General features: G+C 40.9%; 1 protein-coding gene across 1 annotated transcript in view; it reads right to left on the reverse strand.

Annotated features, from left to right (window-relative positions):
• The window catches only part of PGM5 (phosphoglucomutase 5), a 196,160-nt gene that overhangs the window by 72,971 nt on the left and 101,423 nt on the right, over positions 1-21,766 (reverse strand). The window contains exon 7 of the mRNA XM_035029099.1: positions 4,164-4,279. Within this exon, the coding sequence (XP_034884990.1) occupies positions 4,164-4,279 (116 nt within the window). The remainder of the gene's footprint in view (positions 1-4,163; positions 4,280-21,766) is intronic.

Genomic DNA, 21,766 nt, shown 5'->3' on the forward strand with positions numbered 1-21,766 from the left:
AAAAGAGAGAAAAGACCTCTCTTTATATAAGCACCAAAGAAATTAGGAAGAAAAACAGGATATCAGCATTAAAATCAAAGCTGTTAAAAAGATTTGAACCAGTTTCTTCAATTAATAAATTAGAAAGAGAACATGTGAAAGGGAGATATGCAGATTAAAAGATACTTAAGAGATATCAACCAGCTATAAAGTAAGATCTGTTGGATCCCAATCAGAAAAAAAACTATTAAGGAAGGGGTGAGAACAGGAGAAATTATTAAGAAATTACTTTTGGAGCTCCACTTCTGCATTTCTGTTTAGGATGTGGACATCTGTAAGAGAATGTCACTCCTACCCCAGTAATAAGAAAAGGCCAGGAAACCTACAAAATCATAACTTTTCTTGAACTCATTAGAAATATGAGGTCATAAGGCAATAAAGCAAGTGAATCCCATAAAAGTGACAAGCCCCTTCAAGAAGAAACAGGACACAAAACCATCTCTCCTTTGGCAGATCACAGAAAAAAGAGGATGCTTCTATAAAAGTGAAAAATAAGAAGTCACTTAAGAGTTTCAAAAATGCTTAAAGGTCAAGAATAGCCTATCATGTTGGTTTAAATTTCTAGGAGTCCCAGATACAAGGGACACATTTCCAAGTTATTTCCCACAAACCTTCACTGGGTGCTCACAAAAAAGATGGGAGACAGAGAAGGAGACCTGATAGTGTTGGCATGCAGCAATGATCAGCTACTGAGAGACAAGCATGAAGCCCTTCCAGGTCTCCAAACCTTTCTTTTATAGGAAACAAAAGGCTTAAACTTTTGGATATATGAGTTGCAAACTTTCTCATCCCAAGAACCCATGCAAAAATCCACTGTTACTGGAATAAGGATTGAAGTGAAAACCCTCTGCCCTTGGAGAAAGGGTAGGAAAACTTTTTGGACCCAGCATCTTACTCCAGTACTAAGCAGAGATCTGCTGCCACTAGAGAAGGGTCAAGCACCTGACAACAGAGGTCTATCTTATATCACAGACATGCGGGCACTGTTGAAAGCTGCAAATGAAACAGAAACACTGAAGAATATCCTCCAGCACCCCATCTTTGCTTTTGGCACACAGTAAAAATATCCCACTTCTGGAAGAATTTGAACCCTATGCAACACTAAAAATTATAATAGAAACAATAAAATCCAAACCCAGCTCAACTCCTGATTAGATTAATTTAACCTTGCACAGTAATGGCCTGATAAAAGAAGAGGTATGCCCATTTCTGTGTATAAATATTTTTTACCTGAAAAAAAAATATTGTTTACCTGAGTCTCTACTGTTCTTATATACATTCTGTCCAGTATTCAATGATAAATTATGAGATACACAAAAAGCAAGAAAGACTAAACCACTGCTTTATCTCTCAATAAAGAGATACCAGGTTCAGAGGTAAATCAGATATTAGAAATAACAGACAGGGAGTTTGGAATAACTATGTTTGATATGTTAAATGATCTAATGGAAAAGGTAAGCAACATATTAAACAGATGGGGAATTTTCTCACCAAGATGAAAATTATAGAGTCAAAGAGAAATGCTGGAAATAAAAAACAATACCAGGGATGAAGAATTCCTTCACTAGGCTCATCAGAAGATTGGACACAGCTAAGGAAAGAATCAATGACTTAAAGATAATGACAATAGAAACTATCTAAACTGAAACACAAAAGAAAAAAAAAGTAAACAAAACCAAACAGTATGTGTAAAGAGCTCTGAGACAACATATGGTCACAAATCATCTAACACATGTGTAATCAGAATCTCAGAAGAAGAGAGAGAGAATGGGGAAGGAGAAATATTTAAAAAGATAATGACTGAGAATTTTCTAAAATTAATGAAAGACAATAAGCAATAGATCCAAGAATCCCTCAAACCCCAAGCAAGGTTAAAAAAAAAAAAAACCCTAGATATATTATAGTTAAACTATTAAAAACAAAACATAAACAGAAAATATTGAGGGCAGCCAGAGGTAGGGGTTGGGAAGAGTTTAAACACAGAGCAACAGAGACAAGAACTGAAGCACCTTTCTTGGAAAGTATGCAAGCCAGAAGACAATGAAGTAACATCTTCAAAATACTGAAAAAAAGAAATGAATTTTTAATATTTTAGGTGTGATAATAGTACTGTGGTATTACATATTTTTTCTCAACAGCCTTTATACTTAAAGGTTCACACTAGGGATGGTTTCACACTAATCAGAGAGGAGAGCTCACCTTGTAGATGAAGGTAGAGATAAAGCAAGATTGACCATGAGTTGATGATGATTGAAACTAGGTGATAAGCAGGTGAGAATTCAATGATATTCTCTCTACTCTCATAAAATTTTTTAAATTGCCATAATAGAAAATTTTGTAAAGAAATGGAAATTTTAAAATATTTTTTATTTGAGTACAGTTGACACACAATGTTACATTAATTTCAGGTACACAACATAGTGATTCAACTTCTCTATATGTTATGCTATGCTCACCACAAGTGTAGATAGAATCTATCACCATACAACACCATCACAATACTATTGACTATATTTCCTATGCTGTGCCTTTCATTTCCATGACTTATTCATTCTATAACTGGAAGCCTGAATCCTCCACTCCCCTTCACTTACTTTGCCCATCCCTCTACATCCCCTTCCCCTCTGGCAACCACCAGTTTTTTCTTTGTATTTAAGAGTCTGTTTTTTTTGTCTTTTTCTTTATTCATTTGTTTTGTTTCTTAAATTCCACATATGAATGAAATTATACAGTATTCTGGGTCCATCCATGTTGCAAGATGGCAAGATCTCATTCTTTTTATGGCTGAGTAATATTCCAATATATATATATATATTCCACATTTTCTTTACCCATTCATCTATGGATAGACACTTGGTGATTTTGCTTTTTGTTTTTTTATTCATTTGTTTTGTTTTTTAGATTCCACACTTGATCTTAGCCAAAAGGCCAAGAAGCGATTGTGTTTTAGATTCCACATATGAATGAAATCATATAGTATTTATGTTTCTCAGTCTGACATTTCACTTGGCATAATGCTATCTCAGTCTATCCATGTTGCTACAAATGGAACAATCTCATCCTTTTTATGGCTGTGTAATATTCCATCACACACACACACACACACACACACATCTTCCTTATCCGTTCATCTGTCAATGGACACTTAGGTTGCTTCCATGTCTTGGCTATTGTAAATAATGCTGCAATGAACATAGAGGTGCATAGATCTTTTCAAATTAGTGTTTTCATCTTCTTAGGGTAAATACCCACCATACACAAAAGTAAACTCCAAATGGGTTAAAGACCTAAGTGTGAGACCTGAAACCATAAAAATCCTAGAAGAGAAAACAGGCAGTAATTTCTCTGATATTGGTCACAGCAACATTTTTCTAGATATGTCTCCTAATGCAAGGGAAACAAAAGCAAAAATAAGCTATTGAGACTACATCAAAATAAAAAGCTTTTGCACAGGAAAGGCAACCATCAATAAAACGAGAAAGGCAGCCTACTGAATGGGAGAAGATATTTGCAAATAATATATTTGATAAGGGGTTAATATCCAAAACATATAAAGAACTTATGCAACTCAACACCAAAAAACCCCAAACAATCTGATTTAAAAATGGGCAGAAGACCTGAATAGACATTTTCCCAAAGAAGACATACAGATGGCCAACAGACACATGAAAGGATACTCAACATCACTATCATCAGAAAAATGCAAATCAAAACCACAATGAGATGTCACCTTACACCTGTCAGAATGGCTAAAATCAAGATCACAAGAAACAACAGGTGTTGGTGAGGATGTGGAGGAAGGGGAACCCTCACGCACTGCTACTGGGAATGCAAACTGGTGCAGCCACTTTGGACAACAGTGTGGAGGTTAATCAGAAAATTAAAAATAGAATTACCATATGATCCAAAAATTGATTTTTAAAAAAAGAGAGAAAAACATGGGCAGAAGAGATGAGTGTATCATAGCACATATCCCATCAGGTTTCTCTCATTTTTTTCCTCTAATTATCTCTTCCCATACATAGCCTTTGGTTCACTGTAGGGTCACAGGTCTCCAAACTGGGGTCACACAGGGCTGCAGCCACAGCCGCCCTCCCCAGTGATGTCACCCCAGCAAAACCTACCAGTGCCAAAGCTCTCTTCTCCACACAGAGAGCACCGTCCCGAGTCCATAAGATTGGAGAAGAATCTCCATCCCGCTGGGGTCTCATATACAGGGACCTTCATTGATTTGGCCACCCTGAAAAATGAAATTCAAGGCAACAGTCAATTCATATATCTCTTCTTTCTTTTCTCAGCACAGAAGGAAGTCTTTAGAATTTATTAATTCCATAACTAGATTTCAGAACATTCTGGACAGTGTTGACATTTTTCAGGATATTAAAAGCTGTAAGGTAGAAAATGATAAATAATCTATTCCAGTGGTTCTCAGTTTGCTTTCCCCATAATATAGAAAATATTGAATTAATGTAGAGGATATTCTCACTTTTATGTTTCCCTTCTATAAATGTTCCTTTATCTTCATGGTAAGATCCCACTTGGGGATCTCAGAATCTAAATTAAGAGGGAGTTTGGGTATAAGCACATTGGAATATTGTTTGACAATATCTACTAAAGATGAATATACACATATCCTATGACCCAGCAATTCAACTCCTAGAAATTACTAATGACATGTAGTGGACACTGTGGTGTACAGCTCAGCTTCACTGCCCCCCACCCACCCACACACACGCAAGGACTTTTAGGATTGGAAAACTCATTCTACCAGCTCCCAGAAATGTTGATGGGTAATAGCTCACAGACATGGCCTCCACTCTCTGCCAAAGAGAGATGTCACACTCAAAATCATGCTTCCTTTCCTGGGTCAATCCACATCCAATGACTGGTAAATGAGGGATGTATAAAGGTCTAGCCTCCTTGCACCTATTTGGCACAACTTTGTGGAACCATTTCAGCTCTAGAGCTCCCCATAAGTTGGCTGAGGCCTTCACTGTGACTGCACTGCAGTCCAGCTTCTCTCTCGGTGTCCTATTCCCCTTCCTCCACTCCCTCATAGGTACTGATCTAAAGACAACTTTGGTCTTGATGGCAGAAAGGAATAAACTTCTTGCAAGCAAATCTCTCTCAGGGCTGCTACCTGGGGAACCCAGTGTGTGACATTACTCAACAGAATATATACACAAGATTTTACAAAAATGATCATAGAATCACAATTCATAAGAACTGAACAAACCAGGTGTCCACTGAGTAGGATGGACAGATGATTTGTGATATATAATGCACCACCATAAATTTCATGGAACAAACTATTGCTACATGCAACAACTTGGATGAATCTCACAAACATTGTATCAAGTAAAAGAAACTGGGAACAAGAAAATATACATTGTATTGTTCCACGTAGATAAACTTCAAGAACAGCTAAAACTAATTGGTGCTCTCACAATTCAGGCTCAGAGGATCAGAGAGGTCAAGTGTTTTGTTCAAGGTTTCACAGAGGTAAGAGGCAAAGCGAGAATTTGGACCCAAGTCTGCTTAATTTCTGCTCATGTTCCATTTCCCTATATCATGTTGTCTTCCCAAATGTTCTAAGAGGTACGTAGAACTCAGAAAATGTTGGGGAATGATCTGATACTGTACCATTGACCTAAAGAGTTTCATCTTTCCCACAGGCAAGCAACCAAAAAGCAAAAACACCAAATGGCTGCCACCAGCAAGATTTAGTTTTTCAAAGGCTGTAAGTGCAGGAGGTAGCCAGAGAAAGGAACCAGTGAGGGTATCTTGGTGAAGAAGAGAAGAAAGGTGCACAGAGGACAAAGGACACAATGTAATAATGATTTCCTTAGGTTTGTTTTGGGCCAGCTAAAGAAAAAAAATATCTAGAAACACTTGCTACAGGAAAGTGAACACCTTCCTTTCCATAATATCCAAATATAACTGATGTGTTCAGGATCTTGAAAAATTGTGTGCTAAATCTCTTTCAAGTTTGCTTTGAAAAGAAGCACTTTTTAGATGTTCGGGTATTACATCAAAGGTTCTGTTGTTGTTGTTGTTGTTTTAATGGGCTAAGAAAGATATACAATCATATTTATATCCTGGTAGGAACAATAAAGTAAATCCTCCCCAAATTGTAGATCAAAGGTAAATTTTCATAGCCATTAATTTCATAGTCAGAAGCTGAAGGAAGGAGGAATAATTCACACAGAAGCTTCCCAGAGTCAGCACATAGAAAGCCTAGGTCAAAATTAATTTAGCAAATATGAAAGCATATGATTACCAAATAGAATGTGCAACATGGAGTAGATGTAAGGGTAAGAAAAAGGGTAGAGAGTTTGGGGACATATACTTTCTAGCTAAAACATTCTTGTAGGTTCAAAGCCAAGTTGGCAGATCTGAAGGGAGGAGAAAGGATTTCCCTTGCTCCCACCCTTCCCAATTAATCACTGTCAGGAGGTCACCAGGCTGAGGGCTGAGGCTGGATTTTAAAGGACCGGATACTTCTATAACTATAAGCCACAGTTGTAGCTATGCAAGCTAAGATAACAGTATGGGTAATTAAATTCCGGGATCCTGAGCATGAGTTGATTGTGCCCTAGAGTCAAAAAGGAATTCCCCTCCCGTCTCCCTCTACTGAACTTGGGATCCACCCCAAACACTGCATTCAGCAGATACCATGCTCTAGGCTGGTTTTTGGCAGGAACCCCCCTGGAGATTTTCTGAAAGCTTAAAATGAAGCTGCTCATGCTGAGGGTCTTCACCCCTCTTGACCGCCGCCACCATGTGTTGGAGACAAACATAAGAACTCACTTCCTAGGAAAGACCAGAGTATGAAGAAAAAGAAAGAAAATGTCTCAACCACAATTTTCCTGCAAGTGGGAGTTGAGTTCTGGTAGTTAAAAAAACAAAAACAGGGGCGCCTGGGTGGTGCAGTCAGTTAAGTCTTTGACTCTTGGTTCCAGCTCAAGTTGTGATCTCAGGGTCCTGAGATTGAGCCCTGTGTAGGGCTCCACACCCAGCATGGAGTCTGCTTAAGATTTTCTCTCCCTTTCTCTCTGCCCCTCTCCTCCTCATGCTCTCACTCTGTCTCAAATAAGTAAACCTTTAAAAACAAACAAACAAACAAACAAACAAACAAGAAACAAAAAGAACCATGGTGGATGCTCAGGGTGATTTTTAAACTTCTAAAAATGTGGCTCTGGGTTGGAAACAGCCTCAACTTATCTTTCGAACAGTTTCTCTCATGAAAGTCACTACAAACTCCTAATAACTGGACAATCTCTTATTTTTCAAATTTGCTCTTTCATTTTTGCTATTGTTGGCTACTCCCTAGTCCTTCTTCATGCTTTTCATTTTACCTGGATTAATCCTTTCCAATCTCTGTCAAAATCCTTCATGTTGGGGCGCCTGGGTGGCTCAGTCGGTTAAGCGACTGCCTTCGGCTCAGGTCATGATCCTGGAGTCCCGGGATCGAGTCCCGCATCGGGCTCCCTGCTCGGCGGGGAGTCTGCTTCTCCCTCTGACCCTCCCCCCTCTCCTGTGCTCTCTCTCTCTCTCTAAAATAAATGAATAAACAAAATCTTAAAAAAAAAAAAAATCCTTCATGTTGCTTCAAGACCTATCTTAAATGTCCTGCCACCATGAAGACTGTGGCCAAAGGCTGCTAGGTGACCAACAAACCCATCTCTTCTCCTGGACACTCAGCTGGACTATACTTCCCAACTTCCCTCCCAGTTAGCTGTGGCCACATGGTGGAGTTCCAGCCAATGGAACTTGAGTGGAAATGACATACACCCTTTGCAGATCTGGCTATTATTAAACTTTCCCATCCTCCACGTTCTTTTGCCTTCTGCCAGCTTACAGTGGACAAGCTGAGCAAACCCGGAAGCTATACACTGAAGATGGTAGACCCACAGTATGGAAGGATCCACGTCTCTAAATTGCCATTTGGAGCAGAATCCACCACCAATCAGGAACCCTGTTTTTAACTTTTGATGACTGAGAATATTGTCTATAGTAGCAGCTCCATTATCTTAATCAATATAACCCTTCCTCATCATTACAATCAATCCAAAGTAACCCTTCCTGCTACATTTCCTCTCACTTGGTATAGTGTTTACATTGTCATTGCTGATGTTCTCACATCCTTAACACTTTTCTTCCACACACAGATACACACTACTATCACTACCAGCATTAGAAGTTCTTTGAGGCAGCGGGCGCCTGGGTGGCTCAGTTGGTTAAGCGACTGCCTTCGGCTCAGGTCATGATCCTGGAGTCCCTGGATTGAGTCCCGCAACGGGCTCCCTGCTCGGCAGGGAGCCTGCTTCTCCCTCTGACCCTACCCCCTCTCATGTGCTTTCTCTCATTCTCTCTCTCTCAAATAAATAAATAAAATCTTTAAAAAAAAAAAAAAAAGAAGTTCTTTGAGGCAGGAACTACATCTTATATACTTTTATAGCTCTTCAATGTTTAGGATAATATAGCACCTTGTCAGATTTGCCCTTAATAAATTCTGTATCATTTCAGTTGACTAATATCTATTATTTAAGGGGTGTTATTGGATAGCAGGGGGCAAAGTATCTCTAATTTTGTGGTCTTTTTTTCTTGTAGTTTCCTAAAAATATAACTAAGTCATTTCTGCATGTTTTATTTATTTATTTACTTTAAAAGATTATTTATTCACTTATTTGAGAGAAAGTGAATGGGGAGAGGGACAGGGGGAGAGGGAGAGAGAGAATCCCAAGCAGACTCTGTGCTGAGCGTTGAGCCCCACACGAGGCTCAGTCTCACAACCCTAAGATCATGACCTGAGCCAAAATCAAGAGTCAGACGCTTAACCAACTGAGCCACCCAGGTGCCCCACCATGTGTTTTATTCAAATTCGTCACTTTGAGAAAGAGAATTTCATAAGATGTTAATTAGTGGGATTATCAGGATGAGACAAAGGCATTTCTTGGAAGTAGAGATCTCATAGATTTAGGGCAATGACTAACTGAAAATCAAAGGTGTGAAGAGCAGAATACATTTTTCTATTTTACCAGTCTGGCTATCACCCTACCCTCATGTGATCAAACAAGATAACAGATACAAAAGCATCCTAACCATACCCTAAAAGCTCACCAAATTAAGGGGGGCTGACATATCAATCTTTGTGCTTCCAGCACAATGCATGGTCACAGTCGCTATTCAAATATCTATTAACCTAATTATAAAGTACTACATCATTATGTGTGATATACTCTACTGGAATATCAATGATTAATGACTCTCTTTTAGCATGTGAGCCAAATAAAAAAATGATTGGTTATATCAAGCATATGAAGCATACCCAGCTGCTCTTGGAATCCTACTTCAACAAACCTGCAGTAGACTTAAAGAGAACAAGATCCAGGTTCCTCTTCTTTTGATTTATCTTCAAATGTCCACTTTCTTGAAAGCCAAGCAGGGCTCATGACTCTATTTTCTACACACCGAACTCTTAGCCCCATTTTTAAAAGCCCCCAATAGCATAGAGTAAATGATATTTGTATCACCTATATCCAACAAAAGACTTACATGCAGTTTATATTTTAAAACTCTTATACAGGGCGCCTGGGTGGCTCAGTCGGTTAAGTGTCTGCCTTCGGCTCAGGTCATGATCCCAGGGTGCTGGGATGGAGCCCCACATCAGGCTCTCTGCTCAGTGGGAAGCCTGCTTCTCCCTCTCCCTCTGCCTGCCACTCCCCCTGCTTGTGCTCTCTCGATGGGTTAGCCTGGTGATGGGTATTGAAGAGGGCACATTCTGCATGGAGCACTGGGTGTTATGCACAAACAATGAATCATGGAACACTACATCTAAAACTAATGATGTAATGTATGGGGATTAACATAAGAATAAAAAAATAAAAAATAATAAAAAATAATAAAAATTAAAAATTAAAAAAAAAAAGCCTCATATACATCAGTAAAAAAGGCAGATAAGGCAGATAACCTTTTTTAAAAGCCTTGGGCAAAAGTCTTAAACAGGCACTTAATAAAAGAGGATATTCAATTGACTAATTAGCATATGAAAAGATGCTCAATATCAGTAAAGATTATGTTACAGCAAATTAAAACCACAGTGAGATAAGACTACACACCCACAACACTAGCTGAAAAGAGTGGTATTGCCAAGTGCTGGTGAAAATAGGGAATTGGTGTATTGCTAAAGGAATGCAAATCAGTACTGACTGTGGCATATTTATTTATGTGACATATTTACATAAAGGAGTAGCATAGAAGAGAAAAACATGAACAAGCTACCACTACACAGAAAGACATGAATGCATCACATAAATATAACACTGAGTTAAAGAAGTCAGCACAGAGGAATATAAACTGTATGATTCAATTTACACATAATCAAAGTAGAAAACTAATCACTGACATTGGTCTAGGCAATTATTTTTTGGGTAGGATCCTAAAAGCAAAGGCAACAAAAGCAAAAATAAACAAGTGGGACAATTTAAACCAAAAAGTTACTACATAGCAAAGGAAACTACCAACAAAATGAAAAGACAACCCACGAAACAGGAGAAAATATTTGCAAACCTTATATCCAATAAGGGGTTAATATCCAAAATATGTAAGGAACTCTTACAACTCAATAACAAGAAAACAAACAATCCGGGCGCCTGGGTGGCTCAGTTGGTTAAGCGACTGCCTTCGGCTCAGGTCATGATCCTGGAGTCCCGGGATCGAGTCCCGCATCGGGCTCCCTGCTCAGCGGGGAGTCTGCTTCTCCCTCTGACCCTCCCCCCTCTCAAGCTCTCTCTCTCTCTCATTCTCTCAAATAAATAAATAAAATCTTTAGGGCACCTGGGTGGCTCAGTTGGTTAAGCGACTGCCTTCGGCTCAGGTCATGATCCTGGAGTCCCAGGATCGAGTCCCGCATCGGGCTCCCTGCTCGGCGGGGAGTCTGCTTCTCCCTCTGACCCTCCCCCCTCTCATGTGCTCTCTCCCATTCTCTCTCTCTCAGATAAATAAATAAAATCTTTAAAAAATAAATAAATAAATAAATAAATAAAATCTTAAAAAAAAAAAAGAAAACAAACAATCCAATAAAAAAAAAATGGGTGAAGGATCTGAAGAGACATTTTTCTGAAGAACACATACAAATGGCCAACAGATATATGAAAAGATGCTCAATATTACTAATTATCAGGGAAATGCAAATGGAAACCACAATGAGATATCACCTCACACCTGTTAGAATGGCTGTTATTCAAAAGACAATAGGTAAGAGCTGGCAAGGATGTGGAGAGAAGTGAATCCTTGTGCACTACTGATGGGAATATAAATTGGCACAGCCACTATTGAAAACAGGATGGAAGTTGCTCAAAAAAATTAACTTGACTGTGGTAACATTTGTGATAATCATTGGTGACAGAAGTCAGGGCAGCGGTTACCTCTGGGGAGGGAGGGAAGGAAGAAGTAGTAATTGAAATGGAGAACAAGGGAGCTTCCGGAGTGCTGTTTTGTTACTTGATCTAGATGTTAGTTACATGGGAATGTGCCCTTTGTGAAAAGTCCTTGAGTGACTTAAGAGCTGTCCTTTTCTTTATATACCTTATACTTCAACAAACATTTATTAAAAAAAAAAAAAAAAAAAAACCCAGGGGTATTTATGACTAAGTACACGTTTGAATTGGCTATGTTTACATAATCCCAAGAAATAAATTACTGAAGATGGAGTTTTATAGCATTCTGGATATGCTGGTTAATGTCTAGCAGACATTTCACAAAACTGCCCTCGAATTAGCCCTTCAGTATTTTCGCATCAATGAGTTCACTCCCAGACCCCTTCTTTGATGTCTGGCACTGCTTACTGGAGCTGCTCTCAGGTAAAAGGCTTGTGTGAGTTTGCACTTTAAAGGCATTTCTAAGGGGCGCGCCTGGGTGGCTCAGTTGGTTAAGCGACTGCCTTCGGCTCAGGTCATGATCCTGGAGTCCCGGGATCGAGTCCCGCATCGGGCTCCCTGCTCAGCTTGGAGTCTGCTTCTCCCTCTGGCCCTCCTCCCTCTCATGCTCTCTGTCTCTCATTCTCTCTCTCGCAAATAAATTTAAAAAATCTTAAAAAAAAAAAAAAGCATTTCTAAGGCAGCCTACTCAACTCACAAATATGAATTAGGCAGAATTCAGCTAGGCCTTGTTTTCTAATAGCCATCTTAAAGTCGACTCTTTTTTTTTTTTCATTTAATAAACTAATGATTGTTGTTGAGCTACGATGCCAAGCATTGGGGATACAATGATAAGTCAAACACACATGGCCCCTGCCATATGTGGCTAATGGTCCAAGACTAACCAACACATATAAAATTGTTATTGGAATGTTCTGTGAAGGAAAGACTCTCAGCAGTTGGAGTGCAAGGAGAACTTCAGATAGTTAGGAATTCCTAAGAAGTGACATTTGACCTGAGATCTAGGGAATGAGTACTAGCAATATAGGTGTTTTAGATGGGGTTCCCTAGAGGCAGGCCCTGAGACAAAGATTCCTCTACTAGAGATTTATCAAGGAGAGATGGGTAAGGGCTGGGGAAGTAGGACAGAGAAGGGGAGGAAGCCAAGCAATAGTGTGATCTCAGGCACAACTGTGCAGAGAATAGCTTCAGCCAGAGACTTTCTTGGGACCCTGGATGGTAAGCCTTGCCTCAGAGTTGCCCTGATCTGTGACAAGCTTGCTGGTCTTTCAAACTCTCACTTAGAGCTATTGGTTAAAGGCCCTTGTGGGAGGAGGGCTTAAACACACAGGCATTAAAGTCTACTTTTAAACTCACCTTTTGGATGGAGCAACTCACACTTTCAAGTAAAATAAATATAAAATGGGAGGCTGTCACAATAAGATGATCACAAAAGTTTTTCATCCATATATGTAAACTTGAGCAAAGAGCTGCTTTTCCTGATCCCTGTGATATCTCAGCTTGGTCTAGACCTCAAAACTTACATATTAAATAATACCTTCTTTGCCTGTCCTATCAGGGAGGTTGTAAAGATCAAGTAAGATAGTATATAACAAAAAGAAAGGGCTCTAACAACTCTAAAATGCCCCACAGAGTTACCACTTGACCACCGTCCTTTGTATTGGATTTTTCACTTGATTCAAAGGGAAATGGACATTCCATTTAAAGAATATTTATAGGAAAAAAACAAAAGATAACTGCATGTCTCATGTTCCCTTCAAACTTCTAGATTTTGATCAACTGTAAAACAAAGGTTGGGCCTTTGCTGCTTTATCTAGAAGCTTCTGCACTTTCATTTTAGGTAAGTGTTATGGCAGAAAAATAGGATCCTTTTTTATTAGATTTTAAATTTTGTTAGGAAACATAAGGCAGGCATATTTCTGAGGATCTTGACATCATTTAAAAGAAAAACATTTTGGCTTTGGGAAATTGACCAAAGATCTAAGAGAAAAATATGTAAAATTGAAACAATCACAGGTTTACTCTCCTAAGCTAAGAAATTATCTGGAACCCTATGTCTGGGAATTAACAAGTGTCTGTTTACAATCTTGATGCTTAAGCACTTTGATGTAAACTCTTTCTGGTTCTAATTACTTTCAAAGAAGAAAAATTGTTGAAAGACTAGGGCTGGTGAATTTTAAGCCCCAAGAGTTCCAGCTAAGCTGAGGGATAAAGAGACAATTGTCAGCGGTCCTTCAGATTCCCATAAGATTGCTCCCCCAACAGCAAAAAGTGAATTATCTTCTTGTCTTTTTGTTTTCCTTTCAATTTTTGGTTATGTAGACACCTTACTGAAGCCTTTTGAAAAATGCCTATATAATACACTTGGAAGATTTAGAATCAACTCACTCACTCCAATAGACAAACAGTAATAAGAAATGATATGACAGTTCAAGCCCAGGAGATAATGTATCTCAGCAAACAAAACTTCTTCTCTTTCTTAAAACCTTTTCTTTCTTTCTTTTCTCTTCTGGATTCAATTAACATCTTTTCCTGGAGGGTATTATACAAATCTTACTGATCCTATGTCGTAAAACAGGAGAGAAGGGACATCTGGGCTTTGGACATGAAATAAATACACACTGACTGTAAATGGGTGCTCATTCCAAAGGGAGAACAAAGCCCAGGGTAAACTAGTATCAGTATAATACTGCATCGCCATTCTGTGGATAATGCCATGAGCAGAGATAAACATTGAAATAGGAAGGCATTAGGAGTTTTCCCAAAGCATACACCTGTTCCTTGCTCTGGTGTTTTATGCTGGATTCAGTTTCAGCGTGCCACAGGGACCTCAGTGTTTGTCCTCAGTGTTCTATGGCCTAAGTTTGACCCTAAAATGATTAATTTATATCTTTTCAGCCTAAATTTGGCAAAAGAGTTTTGGCAATCCATACCCATAGGTAATAGGAAAGGGGGAAGGAAAAGAAGAATGAGCAGAATATTCCACACGTTGGGTCTAAATATAAGGAAAAGATTGATAAATTTAATTGCATCAAAATTTGTAAAAATTTCTATTAGTCAAAAACACCAAAATAAGGAGATAAGCCACAGACTGTGATAAGATATTTGCAAGACATAAAACTGAAGGATTAGTAACCAACCTAAATAAAGAAACCCTGTAAACCAATATGAAAAACTCAACTGACCTAAGCAATTCACGAGAAAGGAAGATTAATTGGCCAACATGAAAATACAAAGTAAATCACGGGAATGAAAATTTAAACACAGTCAGACATAATGTCATACTCATCATGTAAAAAAAGAAAAAACAAAAAATCTAATAATACCAAGTGTTGGTGGGAATATCATAGGAAAATGGAAACCCAAACACTGGTGGCAGAATTGTAAATTAGTACACTCACTTTACAGGGTAACTTGAGAAATCTTAAGTGGAATTAATCATACTCTATGACCCAGCAAGCCCACCTCTTGGTATCTATTTTAGAGAAACTGGTATAAGTGTGCACAGGGAGACATGGTTCAAGGATGTCTATTATAGCACTGTTGATGAGAGAGAAAAAGAGCTAAGCCAGAAGCAACTTAATGGTCCATCAGTAGGGGACTTGACAAACTGTGGTTTGTTTATACACTGGCAAATAAACAGCTGTGATTCAAGGGCCTCAATGCATAGATTGTAAAAACAAACAAAAACAAACAACAACAACAACAAAAACCACACACAAGGAAGAAGTTAAGTGTGTATTTCTGTCTTGGAATATTATCTTAGATCCCTAGTATTCCAATTACTATTTCTCCCTCACTAGTTCAAATTGAAAACCTAATGGGATATCATTCCTACTTCTAATAATAGGTTTCAGACATTTGCAACGCTGAAGAATTAATGGGAATAAATAACTAAATGAAGAGCCCCTATACCATCGGGTTCAGAGAACCATCCAGAACCTGCCAGTGCGACCAGAGCACAGAGGAACTAGGAAGATCTTCCTTGTCCCATAGCTATGCCTTTGAAGGCAGAGAGCAAGTCCATGTACACTAGCTGTAGCCTGCCATAATTAATTGGCCTGGGCATTTCCCAAGATTCTTAGCCAGGGCTTTCCACTTGCATGGATAGAACTCAAAACCAGCCGACTTTCTCTCTTTCCCTCCTTCCTTCCCTCCTCCCTTTTTTCCTCCCTTTCTTTCTTCCTTCCTTCCTTCCTTCTTAATTAAGAGATGGTGCTTATACTCTGTGTAGTAGAAGCATTTCCCCCCTCCCTTTTCTCTTGCTAACCCATCCATCAACATTACAGAGAAGAATTCCAGTTCTGCATCTGGTTCTTAATAGAGACTGTCATTTTTAGCTCAGTTTAGGGAGTTAATTCTTGGTTCTTTGACAGAAGGAAAAGAACCTTCTAGACCAAAGCACTGAAAATTCTGGGAGGAGATGCCTGCCAGAGACACAAAGACCTTTAGATTTGGTGGGGTTCCCTCTGGGAATGTGAGGGGCAGCTGCCCATGCTGGTTTTGGAATACAACAGACCACACAAGTCATTCCTCTGGTGTTTTATCTCATGGGGAACTCTGACCTGTGGCCTAACAGATGAGCCAGGTTGCTGTTTCCTGGGAAGCCAGAACAAGTCATCAGGCAGCTCTTTCTAAATGGGCTTTGCGAAAATAAGCATTCATCACGGGAAACATAGGCAGCCACCCACCTAACAAGTACCCCGTATTCAAGAATGCTTTTATCTTTCCAGGATATCCATCCTTTACTCAGCAGTGAGTTTAATTTTGCCAATAAGTATAAGGAAAGTCTATGCCATGTGACTTCTGCTCTAACATTAACTTGTCTTTAAAAACTTTTTTGGTTTAATGAGACATGGTTGTGAAGAAAGAAACTATTGAAAAAGTTGATGTCCTTTTGCAGGAAATGAGTTTCAAGGCACAGGGTAAAGCTGAGTGGACAGCAAAGGTAGGCAGGCATGCACTGCCTGTGGGATCAGGTCCAAACACCTTTGCAGGGATGAGAGGATGGGCTCTGAATTATGACTGCCTGAGTCCCCACCCAGCTCCACCCTTCTTGGCCCTGTGACCATGGCTAACTTTCTGAAACTCAACAAGCCCAGCTCTTGCACCTGTGAAATGGGAAAACAGTCAAATTCCTTGCTCAGAGAGGACTAAATGGGGGTGATGTTTGGGAAGCCCCAAACACCCAAAGCAGTGCAAGATCTACTAGCATTGTAAGCTCGACAGCTAATGCTTCTGGCTCCCCCCTCATCCTCCCGCCATACCCACTTAGTGTTCTGCTAGCACCTCCTGGAAGCACCACTCACATCCTTGCACACATAATTCACTTAGGTGCTGATACTCTTTGTATCAGTCGGAGTCCCAACAGGAATTGTTGACCCACTTATGCTAAGTCATTTGAGGAGTGTTGAATACAGGAACTATTCATACAGGTGTGGGCAGCAGAGAGGGGAAACATAAGGAACAGGACAGTACCCCGGGTCGAGTAACATAGAGCTAGCATTACCCCACCCTCAGATTCATTCCTGGAATCCAGAGACTCAGAGACAGAACTGGGTGGACAGGGCTATCTGGCAGGAGCCATGACCTTCAGAAGAGTCATGAGGCCAGCACACAGACTCCTCTTAGATGGATATAAAATGTAATTTACATTCCAAAACCAAGTCTTTCAAATACCAATGGAAGCAAGTGCATGAGACCATTGAAAGCTCAGGATAAGATTAAGTTGTGGCAGATGAATTTCCAAAGGGAATGGCATACAAAGGGTTGGGTGAAAAGAGACTGATTACTTCTAATCAAGCATCTGTTAGTTTACCAAGTCCAGTACTCTAAGTTTATTGTGAACAGGTAGGAGATTATGGTAGAACTGGCCTCTCTTTCCTTTTGTGGGATTTCTCAGAACTAAAGGCTTATTACACTGTAAAACTTCAAAGAGAGAATAGGATACCCATTTCTCCTATTTACAAGGAGCACCTCATAGGGCTGACGTTTCATTTAGCATCTGTTGGATGAACCAAGAAATATATTCCTTACATGACTGTCACAAGGGTGACCTTCAAAAGAACTTACTCTCATTGAATACTTTGGAAGAGTAAGGGAGAAGGAACATGTCAAATAGTCTTAAGTCACATCAAGGATTCGCAGCAAGATGCCTTTCCCAAAGAGGCCTGAGAGACAAGAACTTGGAAAAGCATCCAGGGAAGCAGAGACACTCCTCCTCTAGGTCCTGGATTGCAAGAAGCTCTGAGCTCAGCAGAGAGGGGCAGCCGGGGCATGACTAGTGGGTGTGGTTGACAGCAGGGCTCTGTGGTATCTGAGTGAGTCATGTGCTCTTCCCCTGAGCTGTCTGGTCCTGGGGTTCAGTCCCCAGGGAGCCAGTGGGGGAAGAGGAAGGAAGAAGGAAAAGCAGCTGCTTGCGTTCAGGGTGACCCATACAGTGCCGGCCATAGGTGAGATGAACTCTCCCTCAGAGAGCCTCTTCCTAGTCATCTCTGGGGAAGGGAGACCAAAATAGGTTGGCGAGAACACACAGTTCATGAAATTAACTGGAAAAGCAGAGACTCCCCAGGGAAATAAGAAAGCCACTCAACCACCTTGCCCCCCTTCTCAGAGTTCAAGTCACGGGAATATTTATGATGTGTGTGGATCCATTCTGTACGAAGGCCACTGGGGGCTTAGAAGAAACTTCATCACAGAGGAAGGGTAGTGTCAAGAGAAGACACGATGGCTTCTGGGCACTGAAGCCACTGCAGGGGTACAATCTTGTATGAAAGGAGCCATTCTCTTTAGGTCAAGATCCCACAACCTACAGTGAAGGGATGACAAAGATGAATGGAGCAGTAGGAGCACCACTCTCTGTGTCAGCCCAGAGCTGTAGCCCAAGAAATGCCTTTTTGCTTAAAAGCACACCCTCTTTACAATCCAATCATTTCCAGCTGTCAAAAGTGTGATAGCACCCTGCTTTTCTTAGAAAAAAGCACTTTCATGCCATCTGCTAAAACACTGTCATAATTTATATTCAAATGTAGGTATCCTCAATATGAACACTGCTCCCTTGGATTGTGGTATCCTTACACAGTGTACATCCTGTGCAACTGTATGCAGAATGTCCATCAACCTCACCTGAATTTAGGCATCCTAGAAGCAACTGCTGTTAAGTCCCTTAACCACATTCCTGGTGTAGCAGGGCTGGGGGAGAGGGGTAGATCATATCCTTCTCAATGATCATGTGACTGAGAGTAGACCTAAAAGCCTTTCACAGTCTTGGAATAGTTGAAGACACAGCTTTGAATGGCATATTTTCTTTTTCTCCAACCATATGGCCTACTCGATAGCATTTGGTGGTTGGGAACTCTGGGAGCGTACATGAGTGTATGAGGCCTCACCCCATATCATACCAAACATATTAAAATACATCCACATCCCATAGAGAAATCCTCTTTTTGCTCCAAAAGAATCTTGAAAGGATTTTTCTAATTTTGTTTTTGAAATGATGAGGCAACAAGTCACTCCTTTAATTAACTATTGACAATCATTTCTCATTGATCATGCACACTCAGGAATCCTTTCAAAATGAGAAGACACACTGTACAAATGATTTTCAAGCATTGGAATGGTTTCTTGGATACTGAATTTGATGACAGGGTGACAATATGTTGCATTTCATACACATTAAACTAGGCAGTTAATCATGTTGATGTGGCAGTTTTCTTGATTTGGGAGCTAATAATTGTTTTCAGATCTGTAACTTTAAGTCCACGAAGACTGAAGGCCTGGGGCTCAGGGTTGAGAATGCTAAGGAGGGATGACATGACCCTGGGGCACATGGGCACGTGTGTGTATGTGTGTGCTTGTGTGTGTGTGTGTGAGAGAGCGTGTATGGATGAGTGGACATGTGTGTGTACGTTGATGTGTATGCATGCATACTGTGTGTATGAGTGTGTGTGTGTGTGTGTGTGTGTGTTGGGGGTAAGGGAGGGTGGTATAACTCATCAGAACCATAGTTAGTTTCCTCAACAATAAGGTTTCAGGGACAATGCTTCATCTTGTCTTACACTCTATGCCCACAACATTCTGCCTATTCCATACTCATTGTCAGAAGGTCCTACAAATTATTTCCGAACATTCCATCCCAAATTCTCTCAGCTAGCTCATGTTACTTCGGCCAATACCCAGTGCAGTTAATTATGCCCATCTGGAGAACGAGATCTGGATACACGTATGCCCAACACACTCACCTAGCACTAGGCTGCCAACTGAGTTTCTCTGAAAATCTCAAGGCAACATTCCAAGGGTCAGAAAAAGAAATGATTATTCACTTGTAACAGATTGTCTAGCTGGATGAAATAGGACAGTTGTGGTGGGGGAGGGGAGGTTTATCCTCATGAAACCAAACATGCATTTTCAATCCACATGGAAGTAGCAAAAGGACTCCGTGTGATGTGAACGTTTATAAACGTGCAGGAAGATGACACCTATAGGAGCCCAGATAACTGTCCTTAAAGCCTAACCTAGCACCCAAGCTTGGACAAGTTTCCCTCCACGTTTGCTGGGCTGCTCGTGCTGAACTATTCAGCTTCTCCAAAGAGGCTAGTGCTTCCTACATTTTCTTAATAATAACAGTCACCTGGAATACTTATTAAAGATACAAATTTCCAGCCCACCCTGCTAGGATATCATGAAGTAGAGGTCTTGCTTAAGGCCCAGGTGTCTATCCTTCTAGCAAGTAGTGTTTCTTATTTGTAGGAGACTCTTACTTACTCTATAAGTATCACACTGGCTTTGAATTCTGCCAAGCCTGGGTTCAAAGCGCAGCTCTTAACGCTTTTAATTCTGTGACCCTCACAGGCCAGCACTTATTCTTTCTTATCTAGAGTTTCCACATCTCAGAACTTGGAATAGTAATAAAAGCTGCCACCACTCCACTCCTCGCCAGCCATGCAGACTGGCCAGATTGTCTCCTGGGGAGGTGCTGCGTGTGAGCTGCAAGGGCTATGATCTTGGGAGCCCTGGCAGAGGGGACTCACAGCTCAACTTGGCATTGGGCTATGCTTATGAATAGAAAAACACTTTGAGAACCCCCGACCTTACCAAGAAAAAGAGGGAAATCCCAACTGATGCAGGTTTGCTAATGAAATCACCGTGGGGTTCCCTGGGTGCTGGGTAGAAAGCGGTGGGTGGGACCAGGGCTCTGCCTGAAGGTGCAGGGGCCTCGAGGAAGGTCACACACAGGCTTCCCTAAGGGTCTCCTCCAGGTCCCCCTGGCCTGGATGATTTGCCTACAAGGCTGAGGCTGGACTGGCCAGAACAGAAGGGCGGGCATTCAAAGGGCACACACTCATTTTGACCTGTCATGCAGGACTTTTGTTGTGTTTACTGGGAAATAAAGCTCAAGAAGGTGGAACTCAAAGAAGGGAGTGATGTAGGATTAGCTGTCGCCAGAGGAGACAACCTTCTGTACCTATAGGTAGAAGCCCCTTTGCCCTTCGAAGCCCCTCCTTTTCCCTCTTCCCCAACTTAGCTGTCTCTTTCCCTTCGGATGTCAACCCAGAGTTGACACCAGTGCTCTTTCCTCTCCCCCCTTTTTGGTGCTCTAGCTCTGGGAGTGGGTATTTACTCTGGAGGAAGGGAGAGGCAAAGGAGCATAACTTACATTTGGTGGGTATCGACCTAGTACCAGGCACTGTGCTGGGTGCATCCCCACATTGATGCATTGACACCTCCTGGCCACCCCCCCCCCAGGTCAGCTTTATTATAATCCTCCCGAGGCTCGAGTCCTTATTGCCCATCCAGGGAAAGTGCTCCAGCCCAGAGGCCCCAATACAGGGGTGGTCTGAAGGCAAGACAGCGGTGTCCACTGGGGAGACTGTCCCGCACCAGACCTGAGAGAGCCCAAGAGTCACTGTGTCACTCAGAGGGGGAACGGAGGCGCCCTGAGAACCACAGGTTATTTCCATGGAATCTCTACAGGTTTGCAATAAACCCTTTGTCTTTGCTCTGACGTGATTCATTTCCACCCCTGGCAACCCAAACGCCTCGCTTTGAACAACCATTATCACCAGACTACAGACTGCAAAACCGAGGTACCAAGAGATGAAGCAGTTCATCCAAAATGCTGTAAACTGGTAAGTGGCCGGGCAGGGATTCAGGCCCTGACCTGCCTGATTGCAGAATCCACTTTCTACACAATGAATTGTGCCAAGACATTCCTCGGGGTCTCTAAGAGTCCTTCTGGATGTGTTTGGACTATAAAGAAAATCCGTTCATAAAGAGTACAGGATCAG

This window comes from Mirounga leonina, unplaced genomic scaffold, assembly GCF_011800145.1.
Source record: "Mirounga leonina isolate KUSES-001 unplaced genomic scaffold, KU_Mleo_1.0 Mir_224, whole genome shotgun sequence".
In the NCBI taxonomy this organism is placed as follows: Eukaryota; Metazoa; Chordata; class Mammalia; order Carnivora; family Phocidae; genus Mirounga; species Mirounga leonina.